This window comes from Oryx dammah, unplaced genomic scaffold, assembly GCF_014754425.2.
Source record: "Oryx dammah isolate SB20612 unplaced genomic scaffold, SCBI_Odam_1.1 HiC_scaffold_21, whole genome shotgun sequence".
NCBI classification, from domain to species: Eukaryota; Metazoa; Chordata; class Mammalia; order Artiodactyla; family Bovidae; genus Oryx; species Oryx dammah.
Window position 1 is genome coordinate 47,014,197 of NW_024070205.1, and position 26,812 is coordinate 47,041,008.

Here is a 26,812-nt window from a genome sequence, read left to right on the forward strand (position 1 = left end):
ATCTTTAATTATATCCAATGCAGTGTTTGTAAATTTCTGTGAAAATGTCTTGCAAACCATGAACTAAATTTATTTCTAAGTATTCTTTTATGCTATTGTGGAGGTTTAAGTTTTTTTAATTTTCAAACTGTTTGGTTAGTATTGAGAAATACAATTGCTTTTGGTATGATGACCATATATTCTATAGCCTTAATAAATTCATTTACTAGTTCTAATAGCTTTTATTTTTTTGGGTATTCCACACATGCAACCACACAGTCTACAAAGAAGAGCAATTTACTTCCTCCTTTCCAATGTGTTTCCCTTTTATTTCTTTTTCTTGCCCTGTAATGGTCTAGAGCAGACCATCAGTACAACATTAGATAAAAGTGGAGAGAGCAGACATTCTTATTTTGTTCCAGATCTTAAGGGAGAAAGTATCAAGTCTTTTACCTCTGAATATTATATAAGTTGTAGTTTGTTTATAGATACACTTAATCAAGTTGATTAAGTTCCCTTCCATTCCTACCAGTTGAGTGTTTTTGTTATGAAAGGGTGTTGGGAGTTTTCAAACGCTTTTTCTGCACCTGTTGAAATGACCATGTCGTTTCTCTTTTCTAATATAGTGAATTTAGTTGGATGATTTTCAGATTTAATACAACTGAATTATATGATAAACTCCATTTAGTCATAACGTATGACCTTTTTTACATATTTTCTTGAATCTGGTTTGTCAAAATTTTGTTAAGAAATTCTGCATTCACTATTAACAAGTATACTGGGCTATAGTCCTTTCTTCATTTTTGATCAATATTTTTATTGAAGTATAGCTGATTTACAATACTAATCATTACCATACAGCAAAGTTGCTTCACTTATATATATATATATTTATATTTATATACACACATTCTTTTTTAATATATTCTTTTCCATCATGGTTTATCATAGGATATTGAACCCACTTCTCTACGTTGTACAGTAAGGCCATTATATACATATAAGCTAACATCTGCTACCCCTAACTTCCCATCCTATCCCTTCCCCAACTTCGTCCCCCTTGGCAACCAACAGGCTGTTCTCTAGGTTCACGATTCTATTTTTGTTTCACAAACAGGTTCATCTGTGTCCTATTTTAGATTTCACACATAAGTGATGTCATACAGTATTTGTCTTTCTCTTTCTGACTTACTTCACTTAGTATGACAGTCTCTAGTTATACCCATGTTGCTGCAAATGGCATTATTTCATTCTTTTTCATGGGTGAGTTATATTCCATTGCAAAACCGCACCACACCTTCTTTATGCATTCATATGTCAATGGACATTTAGTTGTTTCTCTGTTTCAGCTACTTTGAATAGAGCTGTTATGAACATAGAGGTATATGTATCTTTTTGAATTACAGTTTTGTTATGTATATATGCCCAGAAGTGAGATTGCTATATCATATGCTAATTCTATTTTTAGATTTCTGAGGAATCTCCATACTGTTTTCCACAGTGGCTGCAACAACTTACATTCCTACTAATAGTAGAGGAGGGCTCCCTTTTCTCCACACTCTCTCCAGCATTTGTTATTTGTACACTTTTAATGATAGCTGTTCTGACTTGTGGGAGGTAACTCACTGTAGTTTTGATTTGTTATTTCTCTAGTGACATTGAGCATCTTCTCAAGTGCCTACCGGTCATCTGTACTTCTTCTTTGGAGAAATGTCTATTTATGTCTTCTGCTCATTTTCCAATTGGATGGTTGTTTCTTTGCTGTTGAGTTATATGAGTTGTTTCTATATTTTGGAAATTAAGCCCTTATTGATTACATTGTTTGCAAATATTTTCTACCTGGCCTGGAGTCTGGTTTGTTGGAAAGGTTTTGTTTTTGTTACTTTGTTTTTAACTGATTCCATTTCAATTACTGGTAACTGGTCTGTTCAGTTCCAACCAGAAACTCCTTTCTGGTTGGTTCAGTCTTGGAAGATTGCACATTTCTATTAATTAATCCATTTCTTCTAGGTTATTCATTTTACTGGTGTAAAATTGTTCATAGTAGCTCTTATGATCCTTTCTTTTACTTTGGATTTGGTTGTAATGTCTCCCCTTTCATTTCAAATTTTATTTTGGCCTTTTCTCTTTTTTTCTTGATGAGTTTGTCTAAAGGATTTTCAATTTTGTTTACCTTTTCAAGGAACCAGCTTTTAGTTTCATTGATATTTTCTAGTTTTTTTTTTTTGTCTCTATTTTATTCATTTATACTCCAGTTTTATTGTCTCTCTCTACTAACTTCAAGTTCTGTTTATTCTTTATTCTTCTATTCCTAGTTTTGTAAAAAGTAGTGTGATATTATTGGAAGAATGGCAAACTAGATATTCTAAAGCATTAAGATATGGCTTAAGTCCAGCTTTGCCAACATAAATGGCAAAATCAATCACTGTTTCAATGGGATGATAGAATCCACTAAGAATAATATTTCCAAAGACTATGTATTGACATGGAAAAGTTCCATTCATTTAGCCTGTCAACAAACATTGTGTCAGATCTTTGACTACATGCTAAAGATAAAATAATGAGCAAGGAAGATATGTTACTTGCTAGCCAAGAATCTTATAATCAAGAGAGAAAAAGGCAATCAAAGATTACAGTGGAGACAAACTTGATACAGAGGATACAAGGAGATATGTAAGCATGCAGCAGAGAGGGTTTTGTAGGAAATGTGACATTTTAAGCTCAGATCTGAAAGGTACAAGGTAATGGGCTCAACCATGGTTATGAGTAGAGATATAAGAAAACTGAGGATCCAACATATAGCAATGCATAGGGAAGACAGGGGTATGTGGGAAGGGAGGGCATATCAAATTTTATGTATACCAAAGACCTCCACACATATGCAATGGGTCAGATGGAAAGATATTAAAGAAAATATTATCAGACCCTAAGTCTGGTTATTGAATTAGAATTCTGAGTAATTTTTCATTCTTTTCTATATTTCCTAAAGTAATCACTCATACTTTATTACTTACTATTTATCGACAAAAAAGTGTTACTAAAATAATACTTCACCACATCTGAGGAAGAGTTTTTCGTTTTAAACTTTAAACAAGTCTCTTAGGACCTAATTTGTTCACTTGAAAAATAAGGCTAATAACATTTAACTTCACAAAGTTTCTGATTTGGATCAAATATGGTAATGTGTAGAAAAATTATTTTGTGGTTGTTGGACTTAACTCAGTATCAAAGCCACCAGATAAAAGAATATTAAGATAGAATTCAAGGATAGTAGATCAGGAGGATGACAAGCGGCCCTAGTGTTGGTATGCTAGTTACTAATATCCCTCTCTTTAGCAATGATGACATTTAATATCAATCACACCTGATATTTTCCCTCACTGAGCTTAGCCCCAGTCTAAGCCACTTGCATAATGGCACACTATTTGAAACCTGTTGCCATCACCAGCCCTAGAATTCCAAATATAACCAAAATCAATTACATAATTTTTAAAATGTAGTTTGGTGACCTCTTTAATTTGTATTTTAAGTGTTTGGTCTTCTGTTTAAAAGTGTATCTTACAGCACTTCTATAGGTTTTAATATCTTTGTAAGCCTGTCATTTATTTATACCAGAAACAGAATAATTAAGGGACTACAGACTGTGTGGATCACAATAAACTGGAAAATTCTGAAAGAGATGGGAATACCAGACCACCTGACCTGCCTCTTGAGAAACCTACATGCAGGTGAGGAAGCAACAGTTAGAACTGGACATGAACAACAGACTGGTTCCAAATAGGAAAACGAGTACGTCAAGGCTGTATATTGTCGCCCTGCTTATTTAACTTCTATGCAGAGTACATCACGAGAAATGCTAGGCTGGAGGAAGCACAAACTGGAATCAAGATTGCTGGGAGAAATATCAATAACCTCAGATATGCAGATGACACCACCCTTATGGCAGAAAGTGAAGAAGAACTAAAGTGCCTCTTGTTGAAAGTGAAAGAGGAGAGTGAAAAAGTTGGCTTTAAGCTCAACATTCAGAAAACGAAGATCACGGCATCTGGTCCCATCACTTCATGGCAAATACATGGGGAAACAGTGTCAGACTTTATTTTTGGGGGCTCCAAAATCACTGCAGATGGTGACTGCAGCCATGAAATTAAAAGACGCTTACTCCTTGGAAGGAAAGTTATGACCAACCTAGACAGCATATTAAAAAACAGAGACATTCCTTTGTCAACAAAGGTCCGTCTAGTCAAGGCTATGGTTTTTCCAGTGGTCATGTTTGGATGTGAGAGTTGGGACTATAAAGAAAGCTGAGCACTGAAGAATTGATGCTTTTGAATTGTGGTGTTGCAGAAGACTTGAGAGTCCCTTGGACTGCAAGGAGATCCAACCAGTCCATCCTAAAGGAGATCAGTCCTGGGTGTTCACTGGAAGGACTGATGCTGAAGCTGAAACTCCAATACTTTGGCCACCAGATGTGAAGAGCTGACTCATTTGAAAAGACCCTGATGCTGGGAAAGATTGAGTGCAGGAGGAAAAGGGGACAACAGAGTATGAGATGGTTGGATGGCATCACCGACTCAATGGACGTGAGTTTGGGTAAACTCCGGGAGTTGGTGATGGACAGGGAGGCCTGGTGTGCTGTGGTTCATGAGATCACAAAGAGTCAGACACGACTGAACAACTGAACTGAAAAGCATTTTACCAATATATTTATAAGTGGTCAAGTCAGATACGCATACGTCTTTAGACTGACTGCTGCTGTTTCACAAAATAGAAAAAATGAGTTTCTTACCTTTCCTCTGGAGTATCTACGTGAAATGTTCTCTCTATAACAGTGGTCCACTGGAGACATCTGATAATAAATGTGTTTGGCTTTGGTCGTTCTGTTTTCATTAACTGGCATTCTAGAAATAAAATAAAATGTCTCTTTGAATATACTTATATTTAAACAAGTAAACAGTTGAGAACTACAGAGTTCCATTCTAAACAAACCATTGCAACTTCACAGGTTTCTATGAATCTCACTCTAATGAATCTCACTCGCTCACTCAAGGTTGTTCAAAACCTGACTTCAGTATTTCTTTCTAATCCTTTGCCCATTCTGGTCACATGCCCAGCTAAATTGGACTATTAAACTCTCCCTAAATACATCTTGCTCTTTCCTATATCTACACCATTGCTCCAGCTAATACTATTATTTGGAATGTTTCCTATTTATTTTACCTCTAGGCATATCCAATTGTCAAAAGAATACTTGTCCTCTAAGGTATCAAATTATACTCCTTCCATGAAGCCTTTTAGAAAAACCTAGTCTAGACTGACCATTCCCCACCCTATATTCTTATAACATTATCACTACATCCCCCACCCTATATTCTCATTACTTATTATTGTACCTCTCATTTTCACTTAGCATAGAGTATCTAATATTATAATTTTTAAGACGATATCCTTATGCCTACCTAGATTACAAGCCTTTGACAGTAAGTACCCCCTAAAACTCTAAAGTCATCTAGGGCCTGTCAGTCAAACAGTGGTAAGTTCTGTCAAGGATTATCTATGAAGACTTCAAAGAAAAGGAGCATAGTGTAGGGGCTAAAAGCATGGATTTTTGACACTACAGAGCCTGGATATGATCTTTTTTTCCTACCCTTAACTCTGCAACTTTAGACAAGTTGATTAATTTGTCTGGTCTTTAAGTATTAAATGGGGAAACAATAAAGAGTACCTACATCATAAAAGTGATGTGGGGATTAATAATGAAAATGTTGGTTGCTCCGTCATGTCCGACTCTTTGCGACTCCAGTGGATTATAACCCATGGAGTTATAATCTCTATCTATGGACTTCTTCAGGTAACAATACTGGAGTGGGCAGCCATTCCCTTCTCCAGGGCATCTTCCCAAGCCAGGGATCAAACTAGGGTCTCCTGCATTGGCAGGTTGGTTCTTTACCATCTGGGCCATCAAGGGATTAATAGTGAGTACATATAAGAGTGTAGTGTATGAGACATACTAAGTTTTCAATGAATGTTAGCCGCTATTATTATGCATACACCTGAACTTCTCTGGTGACTCATACAGTAAAAAATCTGTCTGCAATGAAGGACACCCTGGTTTGACCCTTGGTTCGGGAAGATCCCCTAACGGCTACCCACTCCAGTATTCTGCCTAGAGAATCCCATGGATAGAGAAGTCTGGTGGGCTACCATCTGGTATTGGACAACACGAGTGAATTGGATAGGGTTGTCCACTGACATTTTTCTCTTAAAAGAAACTAATTCACCGCTAGTTGACAAAATCAACAGTGTTTTCTCACTGCTTATCTGTTTTGTGCTAGTTTCATCATTAGCAACTATCAACTACATGGGTCTTTATAGGATAAAGTCATTAAACACACTGGACAATTCTTTACTCTTCACACTAAAAGAGCTAATTCATCAAGGGTCTCTGCTTTTTTTTTTTTTTTCCTCTCTTTTCTAACAAGTTTTTATGGTCTCAGCCAAATTTCTTTCCATCTTGGATCTCTATTTTATGATACACATGTCTAACTATACAATGGTTATTTCTACCTGGTTGAATTATTGGAACCACACCTAAAACCCAACCTACTATCTTTCCCTTTAAATCTGTTCTTAGACCTGGCTTTCCTAATTTTTCCATCATTCTAACTGAAAACACGGGTGACCTTCCTTTTTGATACTGGGAGCATATGCCATTACTTTTCCACTGATGCTACTGTACTTCAGGCTCTCACCACCCAATGCCTAAACCTCCTCAGGTGCCATAAAACTGGATCTTCCTACTGAGAAATGTGGAAAGGTCAGATAAGTCACTTAAATATAGAAACTGTATTCTGAGAGACATCTGAACTCATTCAAAATTAAACTCCTGATTTCTCCCACTCTTGCTCCCCTTGCCAACCTCCTCACTGTAGCTTTCTCTATATCAGATGATGGCACCTCCAGCCTTACAGCTGCTCAAGTCAAAAACTTTGGGATCATCTTTAAGTCCCTTCTTCTCTCACATCTCTCTCTGGAAATCCTGTTGACTCTGCTTTCAAGATTTATTAGTATCACTTCACACTTCCTCCACTATCTTGGAACAAGCCATCATTGTCTCTGACATGAATATTCCCAAAACCCTAGAACAGTTCTCCTCTGCCCCTCTCTGCAGAGACCTACAGTCAGAAACCTTAAAATGAACAACTGCAAAAAAAAAAAAAATAAATAAATAAAAACTGCAATGTTTTCAACTCACTGACAACAGAAGACAAAGGCCCTTACATGATCAGCAAGAGTCCTACACGATCTGGACCTCCAACCCGTCCAACCAAAGTTTCTCACCTCTCCTCCTAGTACTCTCTCTCAGGTCACTCGGCCAAGTACCCTGCCACCCTGCACTTCCTCCACAATGCCCTGTAGTCTCTGTCTTTAGGGTTTTTCATCTAGTCATGCCTCTCCTGGGTATTCTTCCCCTCACACAACCCCCTAGCTTACTCCCCCATTTCCTTCAAGTCTTAAATCTAAAAACCTTCACAGTGAAGCCTGCCTCAACCATGATGTTCAATGCTGAAATATGTATCCTTTTTCCAGGATTCTCCAACCCCTCTCACCTGCTCTTTTTATTTCTCATAGCATGTTTCCATCTTTGTTCATGTGAGTTGACTTATTTTTTATGTTTCTTCAACTAGAATGTATTCTTAGTACCTAGAACTGTGCCTAACATATAGCAGACACTCAGTAAATATTTTCCAAGTGAGTGAATTCTGACAGTAATAATCCAACAAGAAGGTAATTTTGATGATACAGGAAAGAGGAGAAAATTTCTGGTGCAACTTCCTTATATAGCCAAGAAGGGAAAGGATTCACTGAACAAGTCCGGGGCTGGCTGTAGTCAGGAGCACAGAGAATTTAGTTGTGGGATTGGAGAGAAGATTGGGTAAAGGAGTCCAAATGCAGTTAGGGATATAGATGAAAGTAGGAGCTAGTAGAAATTACCTGCTCCTTGCTTCCATTTGTTCCAATCAATCAGGATGGAAAGCCATCCTTAAGAATTAGGTTGGATGAGGCTGCACTGGGGCTTTGAGAAAAGTGAAGATATGTAATAGCCTTCTAGAAGCAAACAGGTAAGTAAATATCCATGACCGCTAAATGGCATTAAGGGTCCAGTGGAACTTGATAGGGCTTCCCAGATGGCACTAGTGGTAAAGAACCCACCTGGCAATGCAGGAGATGTGGGTTCCACTTCTTGGTCAGGAAGATCTCTTGGAATTTAAAGTAATACCGGGGATCATAGTTTTCCCCAATATATTCAGCTCCACGGGTACAGATGCGGAACACAAAGGATTGGATGTAAGCAAAGCCATAATTTAAGTAAGTTTGAGAATGCCGGAAAGTGAAACAGAGTACAGGATGCAAGGCAAGGGAATGGTTGCAATTATCAACTAAGGAACTAAAAGGAGGGAAGTGAGAACTTGGTGGTGTGTAAAATAATAAAAAGGTAGTAGAATCGACAGATCATACAATCTATTATCTCACAGTTAAATAATTAATATCAATGTTAAATACTTTCTGAAATAAGAATGTTAAAATATCAGTATGCTAATTTATTTTTTTGTCTGAAATACAAAAGTTTTAAAACACCAAAGATATCATACAATTTATAACAATAAAGAACCACACAATTTCGCCCAATTTACTCTGCCTATAAGGTACAGACTCAATTTGATTCTCTTTGCTCCTTCCTCTTTCCTTCTTTATAAAATTTCTTTCAGTCTTCCAGCCAATGATTTACTGTACTATCTTAGAGATGTTTAAGTAATGTTAACTTGATGTTCCAGTTAGATGGATTAAATAAAATGAGGAATTGTGTGCACAACTCTTCCTTGCAGCATCTACAACAGTGACCGCACATAAGGGTACATAGTAAATACCTGATGATTTTGACCAACTGGTTTTTAATGTGAAGAATGCAGAACAGACTCTTAAAAAGAAGGACAGTCCTGATGGAAAACTCAAGAGTGAACTAAGGAGTAAAGGGAGAGAGGAAGAACAGAAAAGAAAGAATGTCCAATCTAAGGGTGACCTATTTCAGTTTCTGTTATGTTTTCCATTGTAGTGATGTCAAGGTAACTAAGATAACAGACCTGAAAATTAGATGCCAGATTCAAATCCAGGCTCATCACCCACTATCAACAGTGTTATCCTAGGCAAAGTATACTACGTATGACATTCTAAGTGGTTACAAACTACTGCAATTTATGAAAAGGATAAGAGAACTGATTAAATACCATTCCCAAGCAGACCAGTAAAAAATAATTGTTAAGGAAAGACTGAAACATTTGTATTTATGTATAGGATGGTTTTGGAAAAATATTAAAATAATATTATAATAACATAAGTAGTTATATACAAGTTGTTTTGACTAAATATGCTAAGTATTTATGGACTCAACAATATATATGAAATGCCAATTATGGGCCAATCGCTATGCAAGATTCTGGGCATAGTAAGTAGAAAAATGAGTAAGAAACTCTACAGCTTACAGCACATACCAAGCTCTATTTTTAATCATTCTGTGTAATTGTAAAGTAATATTTCACTAATAGTAAAAAGGTTTTATTCACATCTTCTTGAGACCTCTAGTTCAACAAAAATGTTACATGTAGTTACAGACTTAAAGAAATAAATCTATATGTTATAGGTCTCAGTATTAAATACTCTACAAATGAATCAAGCTTCTAAATATTATCCATTAGACTGAAACTATTAGACCTGCCTCTTGAGGAGCCTATATGCAGGTCAGGAAGCAACAGTTAGAACTGGACATGGAACAACAGACTGCTTCCAAATAGGAAAAGGAGTACGTCAAGGCTGTATATTGTCACCCTGCTGATTTAACTTCTATGCAGAGTACATCATGAGAAACGCTGGGCTGGAAGAAGCACAAGCTGGAATCAAGATTGCCGGGAGAAATAGCAGTAACCTCAGATATGCAGATGACACCACCCTTATGGCAGAAAGTGAAGAGGAACTCAAAAGCCTCTTGATGAAAGTGAAAGAGGAGAGTGAAACAGTTGGCTTAAAGCTCAACATTCAGAAAACGAAGAGCATGGCATCCGGTCCCATCACTTCATGGGAAATGGATGGGGAAACAGTGGAAACAGTGTCAGACTTTATTTTTCGGGCTCCAAAATCACTGCAGATGGTGACTGCAGCCATGAAATTAAAAGACGCTTACTCCTTGGAAGGAAAGTTATGACCAACCTAGATAGCATATTCAAAAGCAGAGACATTACTTTGCCGACTAAGGTCTGTCTAGTCAAGGCTATGGTTGTTCCTGTGGTCATGTATGGATGTGAGAGTTGGACTGTGAAGAAGGCTGAGTGCTGAAGAATTGATGCTTTTGAACTGTGGTGTTGGAGAAGACTCTTGAGAGTCCCTTGGACTGCAAGGAGATCCAACCAGTCCATTCTGAAGGAGATCAGCCCTGGGATTTCTTTGGAAGGACTGATGCTGAGGCTGAAACTCCAGTACTTTGGCCACCTCATGTGAAGAGTTGACTCACTGAAAAAGGCTCTGATGCTGGGAGGGATTGGGGGCAGGAGAAGGGGACAACAGAGGATGAGATGGCTGGATGGGATCACTGACTCGACAGACATGAGTCTGAGTGAACTCCGGGAGTTGGTGATGGACAGGGAGGCCTGGCATGCTGCAATTCATGGGGTCGCAGAGTTGGACACAACTGAGCGACTGGACTGAACTGAAAAACAAATATAATTAAACAGCTGACTCCAAACTTAAAACACTTGAAGCTTTAAATTACCATACCAAAACAAGTGAGCCGGTAAGTAGAAACACTTTGGGTTCTGTTACGTTAGCCATAATATGGGAACATGAACACATCATACAATTCTCACTATAATGAAGAAAAACAAGCCATGAAAGTTTTCAGAACACACTGCATGTCTGAAAACACTCTTTTAAAGAGGATTCTTAAAAGGGAAAGGGCTAACAAGTAAACTGGTTAATCAATACTTAGAAGAATATTTTCCTTTTAGTAAAGATTCTTAACTCAAGGTAGAACAATTTATTTTTTTTTTTAAGGAAGAAATTTCGGAAAGAGAGTATAAAAAGGTATTAACCAAATGATTATGACTGCTGAACAATTTAATACAGAGAAATAGACAAGCATTCTTAAAATGTCAAGTAGCTAACTTTTATTATATCATAACCCATGACATTTTTCTTTTTTTCAAAAAATGTTTATATTAGAGTTGATTAACAATGATGTCTTAGTTGCAGGCATACGGCAAAGTGATCCAGTTAGACCCAAAAGTATCCATTCTTTTTCAAATTCTTTTCCCAGTTAGATTATTACAGAACATTGAGCCAAGTTCCCTGTGCTACACAGTAGGTCCTTATTGGTTTGTTGCTGCTCAGTCCCTTGGTTGTGTCCAACTCTTCATGAACCCATGAACTGCAGCACACAAGGCTTCCCTGTCCTTCATTATCTCCTGGAGTTTGCTCAAACTCACATCCATTGAGTTGGTGATGTTATCCAACCATCTCATCTATTGTCGCCCCCATCTCCTCTCAATCTTCCCCAGCATTAGGATCTAGTCCTTATTGGTTCAGTTCAGTTCAGTCGCTCAGTCGTGTCCAACTCCATGAATCACAGCACGCCAGGCCTCCCTGTCCATCACCAACTCTTGGAGTTCACTCAAACTCATGTCCATTGAGTTGGTGATGCCATCCAGCCATCTCATCCTCTGTCATCCCCTTCTCCTCCTGCCTCCAATCCCTCCCAGCATCAGGGTCTTTTCCAATGAGGCAACTCTTCACATGAAGTGGCCAAAGTATTGGAGTTTCAGCTTCACCATCAGTCCTTCCAATGAATACCCAGGACTGATCTCCTTTAGAATGGATTGGTTGGATCTTGCAGTCCAAGGGACTCTCAAGAGTCTTCTCCAACACCACAGTTCAAAACCATCAATTCTTCAGTGCTCATCTTTCTTCACAGTCCAACTCTCACATCCATACATAACCACTGGGAAAACCATAGGCTTCACTAGATGGACCTTTGTTGGCAAAGTAATGTCTCTGCTTTTCAATATGCTATCTAGGTTGGTCAAAACGTTTCTTCCAAGGAGTAAGCGTCTTTTAATTTCATGACTGCAATCACCATCTGCAGTGATTTTGGAGCCCCCCAAAATGGTTACCTATTTTAAATTCACTGTATAGAAATGCTACAGATTTCTTAGTATTAATTTTATATCCTGAAACTTTACTGAATTAATTGATGAGCTCTAGTAAAATATATTCTTGGTAGCATCTTTAGGATATTCTATGTATAGTATCATGTTACATGTAAACAGTGATAGTTTTACTTCTTCTTCTCCAAGTTGGATTCCCTTAAATCTTTTTCTTCTCTTACTGCTGTGGCTAAAACTTCCAAAAATATGTTAATAAAAGCAGCAAGAGTGAACATCCTTGTCTTGTTCTTGATCACAGACAAAATGCTTTTAGCTTTTCACTGCTTAGTATGATGTGAGGTATGGGTTTATCATATATTGTCTTTATTATGTTGAGGTATGTTCCCTCTATGCCCACTTTCCAGAGTTATCATAAATGGATGATTTTGTCAAAAGCTTTTTTGCATCTATTGAGATAATCATATGAATTTATTCCTCAGTTTACTGATGTAGTGTATCAGACTAATTGATTTGTGGATACTGAAATACCTTTGCATCCATGGGATAAATTCCATTTGATCATGATGTATGACCCTTTTAATGCACCGTTGGACTCAGATTGCTAGTATTTTGCTGAGGACTTCTGTGTCTATGTTTATCAGTGATACTGGCCTCCAATTTTCTTTTTTGTTGTCTCTCTGTCTGGTTTTCATATCAGCCTGACAGTGGCCTCATAGAATGAGTTTGAGAGTATGCCTTTCTCTGCAAGTTTTTGGTCTGCAATTTTTTGGAAGTTTCAGAAAGATAAGTATTAACTCTTCTGATAGAGTTCATCTGTGAGGCCATCTAGTTCTGGACTTTTGTTGGGAGTTTTCTAATCATACTTTCAATTTCCCTATTTACGATTGGTTTGTTTACATTTTTTATTTTTTCCTGGTTCAGTCTTAGGATATTATACATTCTAAGAATTTGTCCATTTCTTCTAAGTTTTCCATTCTACTGGCATATAGTTGCTTAGTCTCTTATGATCCTTTGTCTTGTATTTTTGTGTTGTCTGCTGTAACTTCTTCATTTCTAATTTTATTGATTTTAGCCCTCTCCGTTCTTTTCCCAAAGAGTGTGGCTAAGGCTTTATTAATTTTGCTTACCTTTTCAAAGTACCAGCTTGACCAAGTTAAAACTATAAGCTGAACCTCAAATGTTCTATCTACTTTTAGAACCACTCTGAACCACAGGTGACCAAGTTTATTCAAAGCTGTAATTATTCTGTAAACTTGAAAGCCAAATAAATAGAGGAACTGCAAGATCCCATATAAAAAATATACATACCAAAAAAAAGGTTTTGGATATCACCTGTTCAGATTTTATTTCAAAGATTAGGTCTTATTCCAAGGGTTTTAACCATTTAAATGCTAACTATATTCTTTTAAAAATAATTATACTAACATATGGTGTGGAAAACAAAGGAGTAATAATATATTCTATTTAATTATTAAATCACAAAATTAAATAATGCTAACTATGAGTTATAATGACCCTAAGGAGAGTTTATTTTTAAAGCCCCATATTATAATACTATTACAGATATTCTTTATAAGAGGGAAAAGAGTATTTCTTTTATGTAAAGCCTTTACTGTCCAGGGAGCAGAAAATCATAGCACCCAATTAAGACTCAACTCATCAACCTTAAAGAGATTTATTCATTCCACTAAGAGGAAAATAGCTTAGGTGTGGCAGGTACCATGGTAGACAGCAAGATCAGTAGAGGATATATATACTGAGATCACTATGTGCCAGGCACTGTACTCATTAGAGGTTTCTAAATATTAATTTCACCTGAAGGCCAAACCTAAGAGCTGTTATTATCCTCCACGTTATAAATGAGCAGACCGAGTCTGAAACTGAGTACCTTGCTCACAAACACACAGCTGGTTTAGCTTGTTTTAAGTAGCTACATAAGGCTTTACCCCCAGGTCTGTCTGAAACCACATTCCATTCTTATCTGGAAAGAATATACTGTTAGGAAAACTGCCTGTAAAAAGGTTAGTAATCATCTGCAGAAGGAAGGCCTGGCTGTTCCCTCCTCTGCGCCTTCCCCATATCTTGCTAAACCTGACTGTTCTCCCTTGTGTGACATCTTTTCTCCTAAAAAGAAAACCAGGATAATTTTCACTGTTAACAATGTCTAGAGAGGGAGGTAGGCCCCAATGTGTCTGCTCATGAATCTGAGCACACCATGGGGATGAGATGGTCAGGGATGAGAACTACTCTTAGTAGGATACTGGTCCTGGCATTTTTTGTTTCCCCAAGCAGGCATGTAGGGGAAAGGTGGATTCAGATGAGAAGCAGAAGGGAAAGAACATAGCCAAGAAGGCAGCAGAGCCTCCGGATCTTTTCACTGCTGGATTTTACACAATACCAATAACGCTAGCTGTAATAAATTTTTCAACTACTTATGATAAAAAAGTGATTCCCAAACTTGCACTGGTCTAACTGCATGGTTCTAGCTGTTTGGGTCTGAATCATTTACCTATCACCCAGAATCAACAAACCTTTCTCCACATAAGGAAACAGATGAGGAAAAAAAAAAAAGTTGTTCTCACATTTTATTTTATACAAAATTCTATAAAAGACAGGAATAAGACTAGGTTACTAACATTATATTCTACTCTATAAGAGGTTTTCACTTGATGATACATATATCAAATCCTGACATTTTCATTATCATAAACTTCACTGCTTTGTAACATGGAACACTGGTTGTAACATGGAATACTACTTGTGAAGTTAAATTGTATTTGAAATCACAACATGTTACGGTGAACCTCTCCCAATTCGTTGTTCTTTAATGAATATGGTCACCATAGACACCACCATTTACCAATAATACATTTTAGAGTCAATATTTTCCCCATCAACATATTTCAATTTTGTTGGTCCACCATATCCTGCTTCTAATTAAACAAATAAACACTTCAAGAGTCTTCTAGAACAACTGTTCTCTGCACACCCTGTGCATACTTGAAATTTCAGGTAAAAACACATTGTGGTCACTGTGGGACAATGATTAAGATAATGAAAATAACAAGAGGCATTTCCTAAAAGAGTTTTAATAGTCATGCAAACATCTAATATACCATTAGGCAAGCTAGGTTTTTTTTTTTTGGTTCTGTTGTTTGTTAGGCATACAATAGTCATAAGAGTTCAATAAGCTATTTTCTCTACTTATCTGTACTCTGAAAATGTTTATGATAAAAAGTCAAAAATAGAAACTCCTTCCAAAATAATATTAGATTCTTTTCACAAAGTATGTATCCAAATGTCCAAGGAAATTTTTTAAACAAAATGTGCATTTTAATATATAAAACAAAGACCCTTCTAGTAAATGAAACTCACTGAACATAAATTAAACTTCAAAATATTTCACTTCAGCATTGAAGTTTAAGTGAAGTGAAAGTTGCTCAGTCACGTTTGACTCTCTGCGAGCCCATGGACTATAGCCCACCAGATTCCTCTGTTCATGGAATTCTCCAGGCCAGAATACTAGAGTGGGTAGCCATTCCCTTCTCCAGGGGATCTTCCCAACCCAGGAAGTGAACCTAGGTCTCCCACACTGCAGGCAGATTCTTTACCATCTGAGCCACCAGGGAAAGGTATCACTATTAGAAAAATCAATTTATGTTCTATTAACTCTAATTTACAATTTAAATACCTCAAGCTTCCATGTATCAATGTGACCATTTCTACTCATTTTCATAGTTGCTTATCAATGCATACCAGGGTGAACAAATAATAAATATACATATAGAGCAAGATGCATATGTACTAAATGCTCCTTTCCCTCCCTTTAAAAACCATTATTTACAAAAATGGCCTTTGTTACATATTCCTTAACCATTTACCTAAGCTGTGGTTCCTACTGGTCTCCTGAAATCTCTTCTCATCAGATATATTTTTGTTTTTCTCATTTTCATTTCTTTGCTGCCATCTGATGCACTTGGCTCCCTATCCATGAGGCGCTCCCCCAGGGTCCTGTGACATAGACTTCTGATTTTACCTGCAACTCTGACCATTCATTAATCTTTCTTAGGGCCTCTTCCTTAGAACTGAGCTGCTCCCTTATGCTGAGAACTCTGTGCTACACTTTTGTTTTATGATAGTTTTATCCTTAGTAAATTTAGACGTTCATTAAACAAATATTCATTGTGTGCTTATAGCATGCCTGACAACAACCCAGGCACTGAAGATAGAGCAGCGAGCAAAACAAAGTCCCTATTTTTCATAAAGCTTATCTTTCACTGAGAAGAGAAGTGATCAAACAATAAACATGAAAACCAATTAGTTTATAACACAATAGGTGCTAATTAGTACTGTGAAGAAAAATTACATAGGGCAACAAGTTAGAAAAAAAGGGAAAGTAGTACTATTTTAGAAAGACTAGTTAGGGTATCTCTTAGTCAAATGGACAACCAATGCAGGTATCTGTGGGAAGAGTGATCTGGGTTGAAGGAACAGTAAGAACAAAGACCCACAGGTGGGGAGAGCTCAGACATGTCAGAAACTGCAAGTGCAGTGTGACTAAAGTATGTTAGGAGAAGAGATCTAAAAGACGCTCAGTGACCTGATAAGGACTTTGGATGTGACTCTGGAGAGTCTCTCACATGACTCTGCCAAAATAAGACATGACATTCAATGACAAACCTGCACCTCTAGTGTTAGCCTTTCCATCAAGCTCCATTTCTTTACAGCAAAACTGGCAGCTCTCTTCATTCTCAACATATCTAAATGGGTGTTTTTTCCTAATCTTCCAAACTGAAAATTAGCACATCAACACAATGTTTCTATTCATTTTAAAACTATATAATCTTTTATTATTTTTTTTTTTACTTTATAATATTGTATTGGTTTTGCCATACATCAACATGAATCCACCACGGGTGTACAGGTGTCCCCCATCTTGAACCCCCCTCCCACTTCCCTCCTCATACCATCCCTCTGGGTCATCCCAGTGCACCAGCCCCGAGCATCCTGTATCCTGCATCGAACCTGGACTGGCGATTCGTTTCTTATATGATATTATACATGTTTCAATGCCATTCTCCCAAATCATCCCACCCTCGCCCTCTCCCACAGAGTCCATAACACTGTTCTACACATCTGTGTCTCTTTTGCTGGCTCGCATACAGGGTTATCGTTACCATCTTTCTAAATTCCATATATATGTGTTAGTGTACTATATTGGTGTTTTTCTTTCTGGCTTACTTCACTCTGTATAATCAGCTCCAGTTTCATCCACCTCATTAGAACTGATTCAAATGTATTCTTTTTAATGGCTGTGTAATACTCCATTATGTATATGTACCACAGCTTTCTTATCCATTCATCTACTGATGGACATCTAAAATTATATAATCTTCTTATTCGTCCAAGAAACTCATCCTCAGTCATCTTTGACTGTCTTTCAACCCATGGCTAAGCCTACAACACACACTGAAACAGTTCTTTTGTAATGTCTTTTGAACCATCCCTTCTTTTCACTGCTATATCCAACCAGAGAATTTACCAAAATCTGGAACCCCCTTTCTCCAGTCTTCTCTCCTGTCTGAGTTGTCCTACATACTATCAGCCTGATTAGTCTTACTCAAACTTTTATTTAAAAAGCTTCAACTGCAACCACAAACAAGTCTCTGGGTATTTGCAGCAGTATAGTAAAGTCACTCAGTAGTGTCCAACTCTTTGCAACCCCATGGACTATAGCCTGCCAGGCTCCTCCATCCATGGAATTCTCCAGGCAAGAATACTGGAGTGAGTTGCCATTTCCTTCTCCATGGGATCTTCCCGACCCAGGGATCAAACCTGGGTCCCCCGCATTGTAGGCAGATGCTTTACCATCAGAGCCACCAGGGAAGTCCTTGCAGCAGTATAAAAATACTTAATTTATAATCTAGTTTAACTGGTAAGCCAAAGGAACAGCATATGTTGGAAGAATCAGCTCATTCATCTCTAGCAGAATTGAAAAAACTTTTATCTTTGCCAATTTAAGTCAACAGGAAAACTGTTTTCCATTATGTATTTCTCCAAAATTCATTCTTTTTCAATAATTAACTACTAAGTCTTTATTTTAACATGTTATTAGCAGCTTAACCACAAGATTAAGATATTACATTATGATTTCTCACTTAATTCTCATGATAAAGTTCTAAACTATTTTCATCATTTCCATTTCACAAATAAGAAAATAAAGATTGTCTGATTTCACAAATAAGAAAATGAAGATTGTTCAAAATTATCAAGTCATTAAGGTTGTAAAGCCGAGTCTCTAAATCCAGATTTTCTAGCTCTAAATTCTTGGACTTTCTTGTATGTCACATATTGCTTTAGGAATGTTAGCTTCTTACAAGAGAGGAAGAAATGTTTTATTTTTTATTTATAACCAGATTTATTTATATTTTATTTTCAAGTTTTCTGCAATACTAAAGTGACAGAAACAGGTGACATGCAGAATACTGACACAGTTTTAGAGAAAACTGACCAAACTTTCATTGGAAAAAGTGTCTTTCTGTCAGTATTAGATTGCTGATACAAAGCTGAGAGCACATTTGAAATACTTATTGGCCCAAATGTTAAAACTAACACAAATTAACATGTAACTAGAGTTGCTGGAATGGGAACTTGTTCAGGTTTGTCAATCTAAGTCAATCTTGTTGATTCCTTAATGATAAGATAATCTATCTATTAGAGTACAGAGCCATTAGAAGGAATACAACAGAAATATAAGTTCCTAAAGGCACAGAAATCCCAAAGAATTTAGGAGGTAACAGCAGAACTGTAAATAATATAGTTTAACAAAAATATTTTAACAAAATATCCTATTTCCATAGCACAACTGTAAAGCTCAAAGGAAACAATTCATATGAAATAATGCTATGAAGAAAGTCTTATATATTTTAATTACTTTATAATATCATATAGAGAAAGAAACTTTATCAGTGTGCTTTTGGAAGCAATAACTGTTGCTGGATGGATGATTCAATTAGCATGAACTATTCTGGCATGTTTCAAAAGCATTGCCATTTTAAAACATAGAAAATGTCTAAAAATGCAACCATAGTGATAGTGCACGGGTTGGGGGTGAGGGAGAAAGACAATGACAAATTGGTCCAAAAGGACACTGAGACTTCATAGCTGGAAGACCATTGTGCTGACAATTAGTAACAGGAAGCAGAGCACAAAACAAATGAATGAAAAAAGCTGAACTTGCAATGAAAGACCTTATTATAGTGCAGAAACATTATTGTAATAAAGGGGCAATGTACTCTCCTCCATAAAACTTTCAAACAGGCACCCTTGCCTCTTTTTTCATTCTCTGCATTTCATTTTTTCATTAGCATCTGCTTCATTATGTATCATTTCCAACACGAAAGAATGCTTCTCTATCCTTCCTAAATTCCAAGGCTTAAAGGTCCTTCCCCTCACTGTGGCCTTAGGCCTCATTTAACTTTACTCAAAATATAACAAAGGTTTAAAATAACAAAGATATAGGGGAAAAAACAGAAAGGCAGTGATTCAGTATATAGCTGCAGCAAGATTAAAAAAAAATGTGTCCCTCAAGCCTAACTTATTATAAACACAATGATCATATAATTCATACTAATATCCAGATGATTCTGTCTCTAAAACTCTTATGCCTTCTTTGATAGAAGAGGAAGGCTGAAATCTTCACTTATTAAAGTAAATTTTCTGCATTTAGCTTTAGTTTCCGTAAATGGGAACATCCAAAAGCTCTGAAACATATTCTCACATACTAGTTGAAAATGACAAGACTTGATCCATGACACTGACATACAATCTACAGGCAAGGAAAGCCCACACCTTCTGCCTATGCTTCCTATGCTAGAAAACGTTTTACCTCAAGACCCTACAGCAGCCAGAGATATTTTAGTTAAGCAGTGATGTGTAAAAAGCATTGGCCTTGACACCTGAAAGCTGTGGGTTTTGCTTTAAGTCCCAAAGTTCATCAAATGCATGACCATGGGCCATTCTATGGGCCCAGTTTCCCAGCTATAAAACAGAGACATTACGTATCCTGCAAAAATATCAGCATGACTAATAATACACATACAAAATGCACAGCACACAGATGTTCAATGAGTGGTAAATTATTATTTGCATTAATTCTCAAAAGACTGAATGTTCCAAGAAATTATTATCTGTGGCTCATAGGCAACTCATTGACTTCTAGAAGACTTTGGAGATTCTTCATGCCAACTCCTTCATATCACAGATAATAAAACACCAGGGATGGTGAAGTGACTGGCCCAGTATTACATAATAAATTTCTATCAAATAGAAATTTCTATCAAATAAATTTCTATCAAAAAGCCAGCCACCTGGCTACCACCTCCATGTTTGTCCCTCTGCTAAAGCATAAATAAGTATCAAGGTTACACACAATATACCTCTCAAAAACAAGAGTCTGCTACTAACCTACTGTTAATAATACTTGACATACCACAAAGTTTCTGTGGTGCTGAATAAGCATTACTTGAAGAAGAGTTATCTCTGAACTCCATTTATGATTAAATACACTCAAGCCAGGTGTGAGAAATGCATGCTTGTTCAGCTGCTTCAGATCTGTCCGATTCTTGGCAAGCCTATAGACTGTGACCCGCTAGGCTCCTCTGTCCATGGGAATTTCCAGGCAACAATACTGGAGGGGTTAGCCATTTCCTTCTCCAGGGGATCTTCCTGACCCAGGGATCGAACCCGCGTTGCAGCCGGATTCTTTACCGCTGAGCCACTGTGGAAGCCCCAGATATTAGACAGTCCGGTCCAAATCATTGTTAGTTTTCCCAAGTACTTGCTTTGAGAGTCTAGGAAAATTTCTTAATCTCTCAAGGCCCCAGCTTTACTAGTTTGTTTTTTTAAATGTAATATTTATCTCATGTTTTTCTTGTCATGTTGCTGTAAATAAGGCACCATATACATAGGAGCTTAAACAATGTTACTTCTCTTCCTCTTACTTCCTTAAGTCTCTATTAATTTCACATGTATTAATTATAAGTAGGGAAGTAGATTCTTTACCAGTTAGCCACCTGGGAAGCCCAATTATAAGTAAGATGGGATTAAAGGAGCAAGTAATGGGCATATAATCATTTTTTAATTTACAATTTTGGGGGATTTTTTTTTTTTTTTGGCTGCCATGCATGGCTGGTGGGATCTTAGTTCCCTGACTAGGGATTTGACTTGAGCCCTCAGCAGTGGAAGAACAGAGTCCTAACCACTGGACTGCCAGGGTATTCCCTAATTTAAAATTTTAGAAAGTAATTACAAATAAGTCTCTACTTTCTAGAAAAGAAACTAAGTTAAAAAATAAATATTAAACATGTAAATCAGGTAGGTTTTATCTATATTTAACTTAACCAAAAACAATCTATAGATTTAATTAGGCCATTGATGAGTATACACAGAGAAGTGTAGAAAAAGGATTGCTGTCACTCTTCAGATATGGAGCGGTGTCACAGAGGAAAACTCTAGGATCAGTAATAAGAGAGGAAAACAGTACAAGGATCCTTAGCAGCAAAGTCTACCTGAGTGTTACACACTTAGCGAAACTGTAGCTGAAAAACTGAAGTATACTGACCTAATAGTAATTAACTTAACATTAAAAACTACGCAAAACCCCGTCATAGCTGCTTATCATACACAGGCTGCAGGTGGTGGTCCTCCTACCCCCCAGCCACTGCTCACTCCCGTCACACCACCTCAGCTCTGCTACATAAAGTCAGTCAGGTTAAACAACAGTAAACAGATGGTGTGTCCCTTTCCGAGCTAAAACCTGCAGTTCAAAATATTTTCGGCTAAAGAAAAAATATTGACTTTAAGATGGTATTTTTAAATAGAATTATTTATTTGCATCAGTAAAATAATTTTATATTCTACTAGGAGAGAAGATGAATAGCAATGTGATGACAGAAACTTCATGTAAAAGCCAAGGCAGCAAACGGGACATAACGCCTAACTCTGACACTGAGAAATCATACAAAGTATCTGGTACGATTACGGGGCAGTCTGCTAAATATTTCAGGTGCCATATTTATTCCTATCACTTATGTTTCTTTCTCCTTTGATATCTTTCAGTCTATACAGGGACAAAGAAATAACATACCATCTGGAGGTTTCATCCATATTCTGAGGATTTCAAACCCATTTAAATTAACAATAAAAGATTCAACCAAAGTTTCTCAGAAATAATTTTTTCAAATTATGGTGATCTGTTACCTGGAATATATGTCATCTTTTGAAATCTTACTATTTTTCCAAACAATCTCAATTTCCAATGAAGCTTTTCTTGATGATCTACTCCTCAATGATACCTCCTTTTCCTAAAACTCTTACTGAATATTTAATTATAAACCTACTTCAGAACTGAACCATCAAAATACCAATCTCAAAAAATACTAATTTCAAGGGTCTGTGGCATATTTTGCTAGCAGATTATAAATTCTTCAAATCCAAGGGCTATATCTGTGGATTAGTGAAAGGAACGCAGACTTCAAGGTTAGCATTCTGTTAGGCATGGGCTGAAATTCTGGCTCTGCCATTTGCCAGTTAAGTCACATAATCTCTCAGTCTCTTTAAAATGGAGAACATAATACGTACCTCAGAATGTTGTTGTGAAGATTAAATGAGATAACATATGTGAAAGGGCCTGGCACATAGTAAGGCTCAAAGGAAGGTTGGTTTCCTTCCTTATTTCCTTCTCTTTTCCCTCAGTACCTGGTACAATGTTGAGAACACAATAAACCCTCAATAAAAACTTTCTAAATATTCATTTGAACTTAGATTTCCTAAAAATATGTTTAAATATTAAGTGATAACTCCTATGTATCCGAATTGTGTTACTTTAAATCATACAGAAACAAAGTAGGAAATCTCAGAACAAGTGTGTGAGGCTGCTATGTAAGAAGATGAGAAAAGGAAGTAAAAAAAGGAGTCAGAGGAAATAGTACTTAAGAACAATTCAGTGAAAACTATTGCACGCATAGTATTTTTCACACAAGTATCTCTGGACAAGCAAGAGTTGACTGCTGACCTAAGAGTAAGTTGAATGAGAGAAGGAAGGAGGGAAGGAGGAAGAGAGCTAGGCAGAGAGAAAGAGGAAGAAGAGAAGGGAGAAAGGGGAAAAGAAAAGGATGAAGGAAGGGAGGAAGGAAACTTGGTTCTACTGGGACCTCTTTTACGTCCTCACATTAATATAGGCTATTGAAGCTGACCACTCCTTGACTACCTTCCATTAAAAACAATTCCCACTGCACACTCCATCTTACAAAAAAGTAATTATCTAATGGAAGAACCAAATTAATGTGAAAATTTCCCCCAGTGAATAGTAACGAAAGGATCCTCTTAGAACAGTTAGAAAGACATTTGGGGATGTTATTATCTTTATTTAAAAAAAAAAAAAAAGCACTTCTGACTAAACCTTCTAATTAAAGAATTTGGTCTGCACCCAGGTCCTCTGAGGTCAGTCCAGAGGTGCTGCCTTTTCAGCCGCAGTGAAGTTCTTCTTCATTTTCCAGAAGGAGACCATGTGCATGGTTGAGGGGTCTAGCACATGTTACTTAGTTATAAGAAAGACCAGTCTCTACAGACAAACTCTTTGGCATTAAATACAATTGAGATTTTTCCCCCAAACCAAATAAGAGGAGTCATTCTCAATATCAATCTTGATGTAGATGTGTATGTTCAGTTGCTAAGCCATGTTCAACTCTTTGAGACCCCATGGACTGCAGCATGCCAGGCTTCCCTGTCCTTCACTATCTCCTGGAGTTTGCTCAGATTCATGTCCGTTGAGTCAGTGATGCTAGTTGTACATAGGTTCTACTTAAAACTTGCAACATCTTTAAAGAAAACCCAATAGAGTAGTTTCCACCTTACTCCAATATAATTTAACTGGAAAGGGGGGAATGGCTGCCATTTAACTCAATTAAGCAAATCACTGCAGATGGTGATTGCAGCCATGAAATTAAAAGACACTTACTCCTTGGAAGGAAAGTTATGACCAACCTAAACAGCATATTAAAAAACAGAGGCATCTCTTTGTAAACAAAGGTCTGTCTAGTCAAGGCTATGATTTTTCCAGTAGTCATGTATGGATGTGAGAGCTGGACTATAAAGAAAGCTGATGGCCGAAGAATTGATGCTTTTGAACTGTCGTGTTGGAGAACTCGAGAGTCCCTTGGACAGCAAGGAGATCCAACCAGTCCATCCTAAAGGAGATCAGTCCTGGGTGTTCACTGGAAGGACTGACACTGAAGCTGAAACTCCAATCCTTTGGCCACCTGATGAGAAGAGTTGGCTCGTTTGAAAAGACCCTGATGCTGGGAGGGACTGAGGGCAGGAGGAGAAGGTGATGACAGAGGATGAGATGGTTGGATGGCATCACCGACTCAACGGACATGGGTTTGAGTGGACTCCGGGAGTTGGTGATGGACAGGGAGGCCTGCTGTGCTGCGGTTCATGAGGTCGCAAAGAGTCGGACATGACTGAGCGACTAAACTGAAGCAAATATTACTGAGCATATTCTATCTTATGCTATTACTTTTATTTGTATTTTAGCATTTATAATTTACAAAGTGTTTTCACATATATCATCTCATTTAACCCCCACCCTAATCCTGAACAGCACATAACCTCATGTTTAAAGCTGACAAAAATGAAGATCAGGAGAGTTTTGTGATTTGCCCAAGGTCACAGAGCTAGTAAAAGAGCAGAATCAAGACTCAAACTTAGGTCTTCTGATTCCAAGTCCTGTGATCTTCTAACATATCAGATCTTATAATAAACAATGGAGGAAATTTTTTAAATGAGTATACACAGTGATTATGCTCTGGAAATTTATCATTTCCCTCAATTCTATAGAAGACCCCATACTAAGTTATATTCTGATGAATGAAACTGAGAAGGTAAAGACTACTAATAGATTAGCTCTCAAAGTGAAGTCGCTCAGTCGTGTCCAACTGTTTGTGACCCCTACACCAGGCTCCTCCATCCATGGGATTCTCCAAGCAAGAATACTGGAGTGGGTTGCCATTTCCTTCTCCAGGGGATCTTCCTGACCCAGGGATTAAACTGAGGTCTCCTGCATTGCAGGCAGACACTTTACCCTCTGAGCCACCAGAGAAGCCCCAGATTAAATCAGAAAAGAAGAGTGAGAAATCATGAGAGCTGCTACCAGGAAAAATACATGCTCTAAGCAAAATCTGAGCAGTTCACCTGCAGTATTATAATGAAGGAAGTAGTAAAATCATGAGATTATTTAACAGGAAGCTCAAATGATACACACATAAATTTACATTTATAAAGGACATAAAACTGATGAAATATTTCAGTGATACAGACAGTTCTCATATGTAGGAGCTAGATTTGACATTCTCAACTGCCACAGTCATATCCATTAAAATGGAATTACACATTTTCTTTTGTGCACATTTGTTGTACAGTGTAGAAAAAAGAATGAAAGAGTAGAAATTCTGTGGAAAATTTTTTAAAATCAGATTGAAGTGTGATTTCAATGAGGAAGAGGAAATATGTGACTAAATATGGCATTATTATTCTTCAAAATTTTCTAAAAACTATCTCCTTTTAAAGTGATTTTTTAAAAAGGTTCTTGACATTCCCAATTCTAAACTTGGTTTATGGGTTACCGTTTGTAAATATATGAACACAGTATCCATAAAAATGAAAGATAGGAAGAAATTTTGATTAAATTTACAGTAATTAATTATTTTTTAAGTAAGGCATACCAGGTTTCCCTGGTAGCTCAGCTGGTAAAAGAATCTGCCTGCAATGCAGGAGACCCTGGTTCAAGTCCTGGGTCAGGAAGATCTGCTGGAGAAAGGATAGGCTACACACTCCAACATTCTTGGGCTTCCCCGATGGCTCAGACAGTAACGAATCCACTTGCAATACAGGAGACCTAGGTTCAATCACTGGGTTGGGAAGATCCCCTGGAAAAGGAAACAGATACTAGCTCCAGTATTCTTGTCTGGAGAATTCCATGGACTATACAGTCCATGAGGTCCCAAAGAGCTGGACACGACGGAGTGACTTTCATTTTCTTTCAAGGCATTCCTCATAGAGAGATAAATAATCCAAGTACCAGATATAACTTTCTGTTTTCTTAAAAATCTGAACACAATTAGAGAAAACAAGTCTTCCAGTGATCAAGTACACAAAATAGTCTAAAAAATCACTCAAAACAAAAACAGGATTAGGAATTTCACATCCAGTTGAACTTAATAAAATCTACTAATTTGTTTCCAAAAAACATGTGGAACATTGAGGAGTAACAGAAGAAAAAAAGGAATACTTACGTATACACGTATAAACATAAATAAGAAAAAAATTCATCTTCCTCTTGTGCAAATGGAGAGAACTTAAGATTCTCCTGAGCAAAATGGCATTTGCTAAGGAAGATTCTTTTTGAAGATCCTATGTATTGCTTCCAAATACTCCAGAGAATACTTGAAGGCAAGAGATAATCATTAAGAGATGATCATAATCATCCAACTGGACTAGGAAGACAGCAGTAAGACTGAAAAGTAGGGAAAACATGAAAGTGCCTTGCTGACCGGCTCACTTAC

General features: G+C 37.2%; 1 protein-coding gene across 3 annotated transcripts in view; it reads right to left on the reverse strand.

Annotated features, from left to right (window-relative positions):
* The window catches only part of AKT3 (AKT serine/threonine kinase 3), a 279,685-nt gene that overhangs the window by 112,246 nt on the left and 140,627 nt on the right, over positions 1 to 26,812 (reverse strand). For all 3 annotated transcript variants that reach the window (XR_005725001.1, XM_040263596.1, XM_040263595.1), the window contains one exon: positions 4,766 to 4,877. Coding sequence is in view for 2 of the 3 variants with exons in the window: in XM_040263596.1 (XP_040119530.1) it covers positions 4,766 to 4,877 (112 nt within the window). In the remaining variant the exon portion in view is untranslated. The remainder of the gene's footprint in view (positions 1 to 4,765; positions 4,878 to 26,812) is intronic.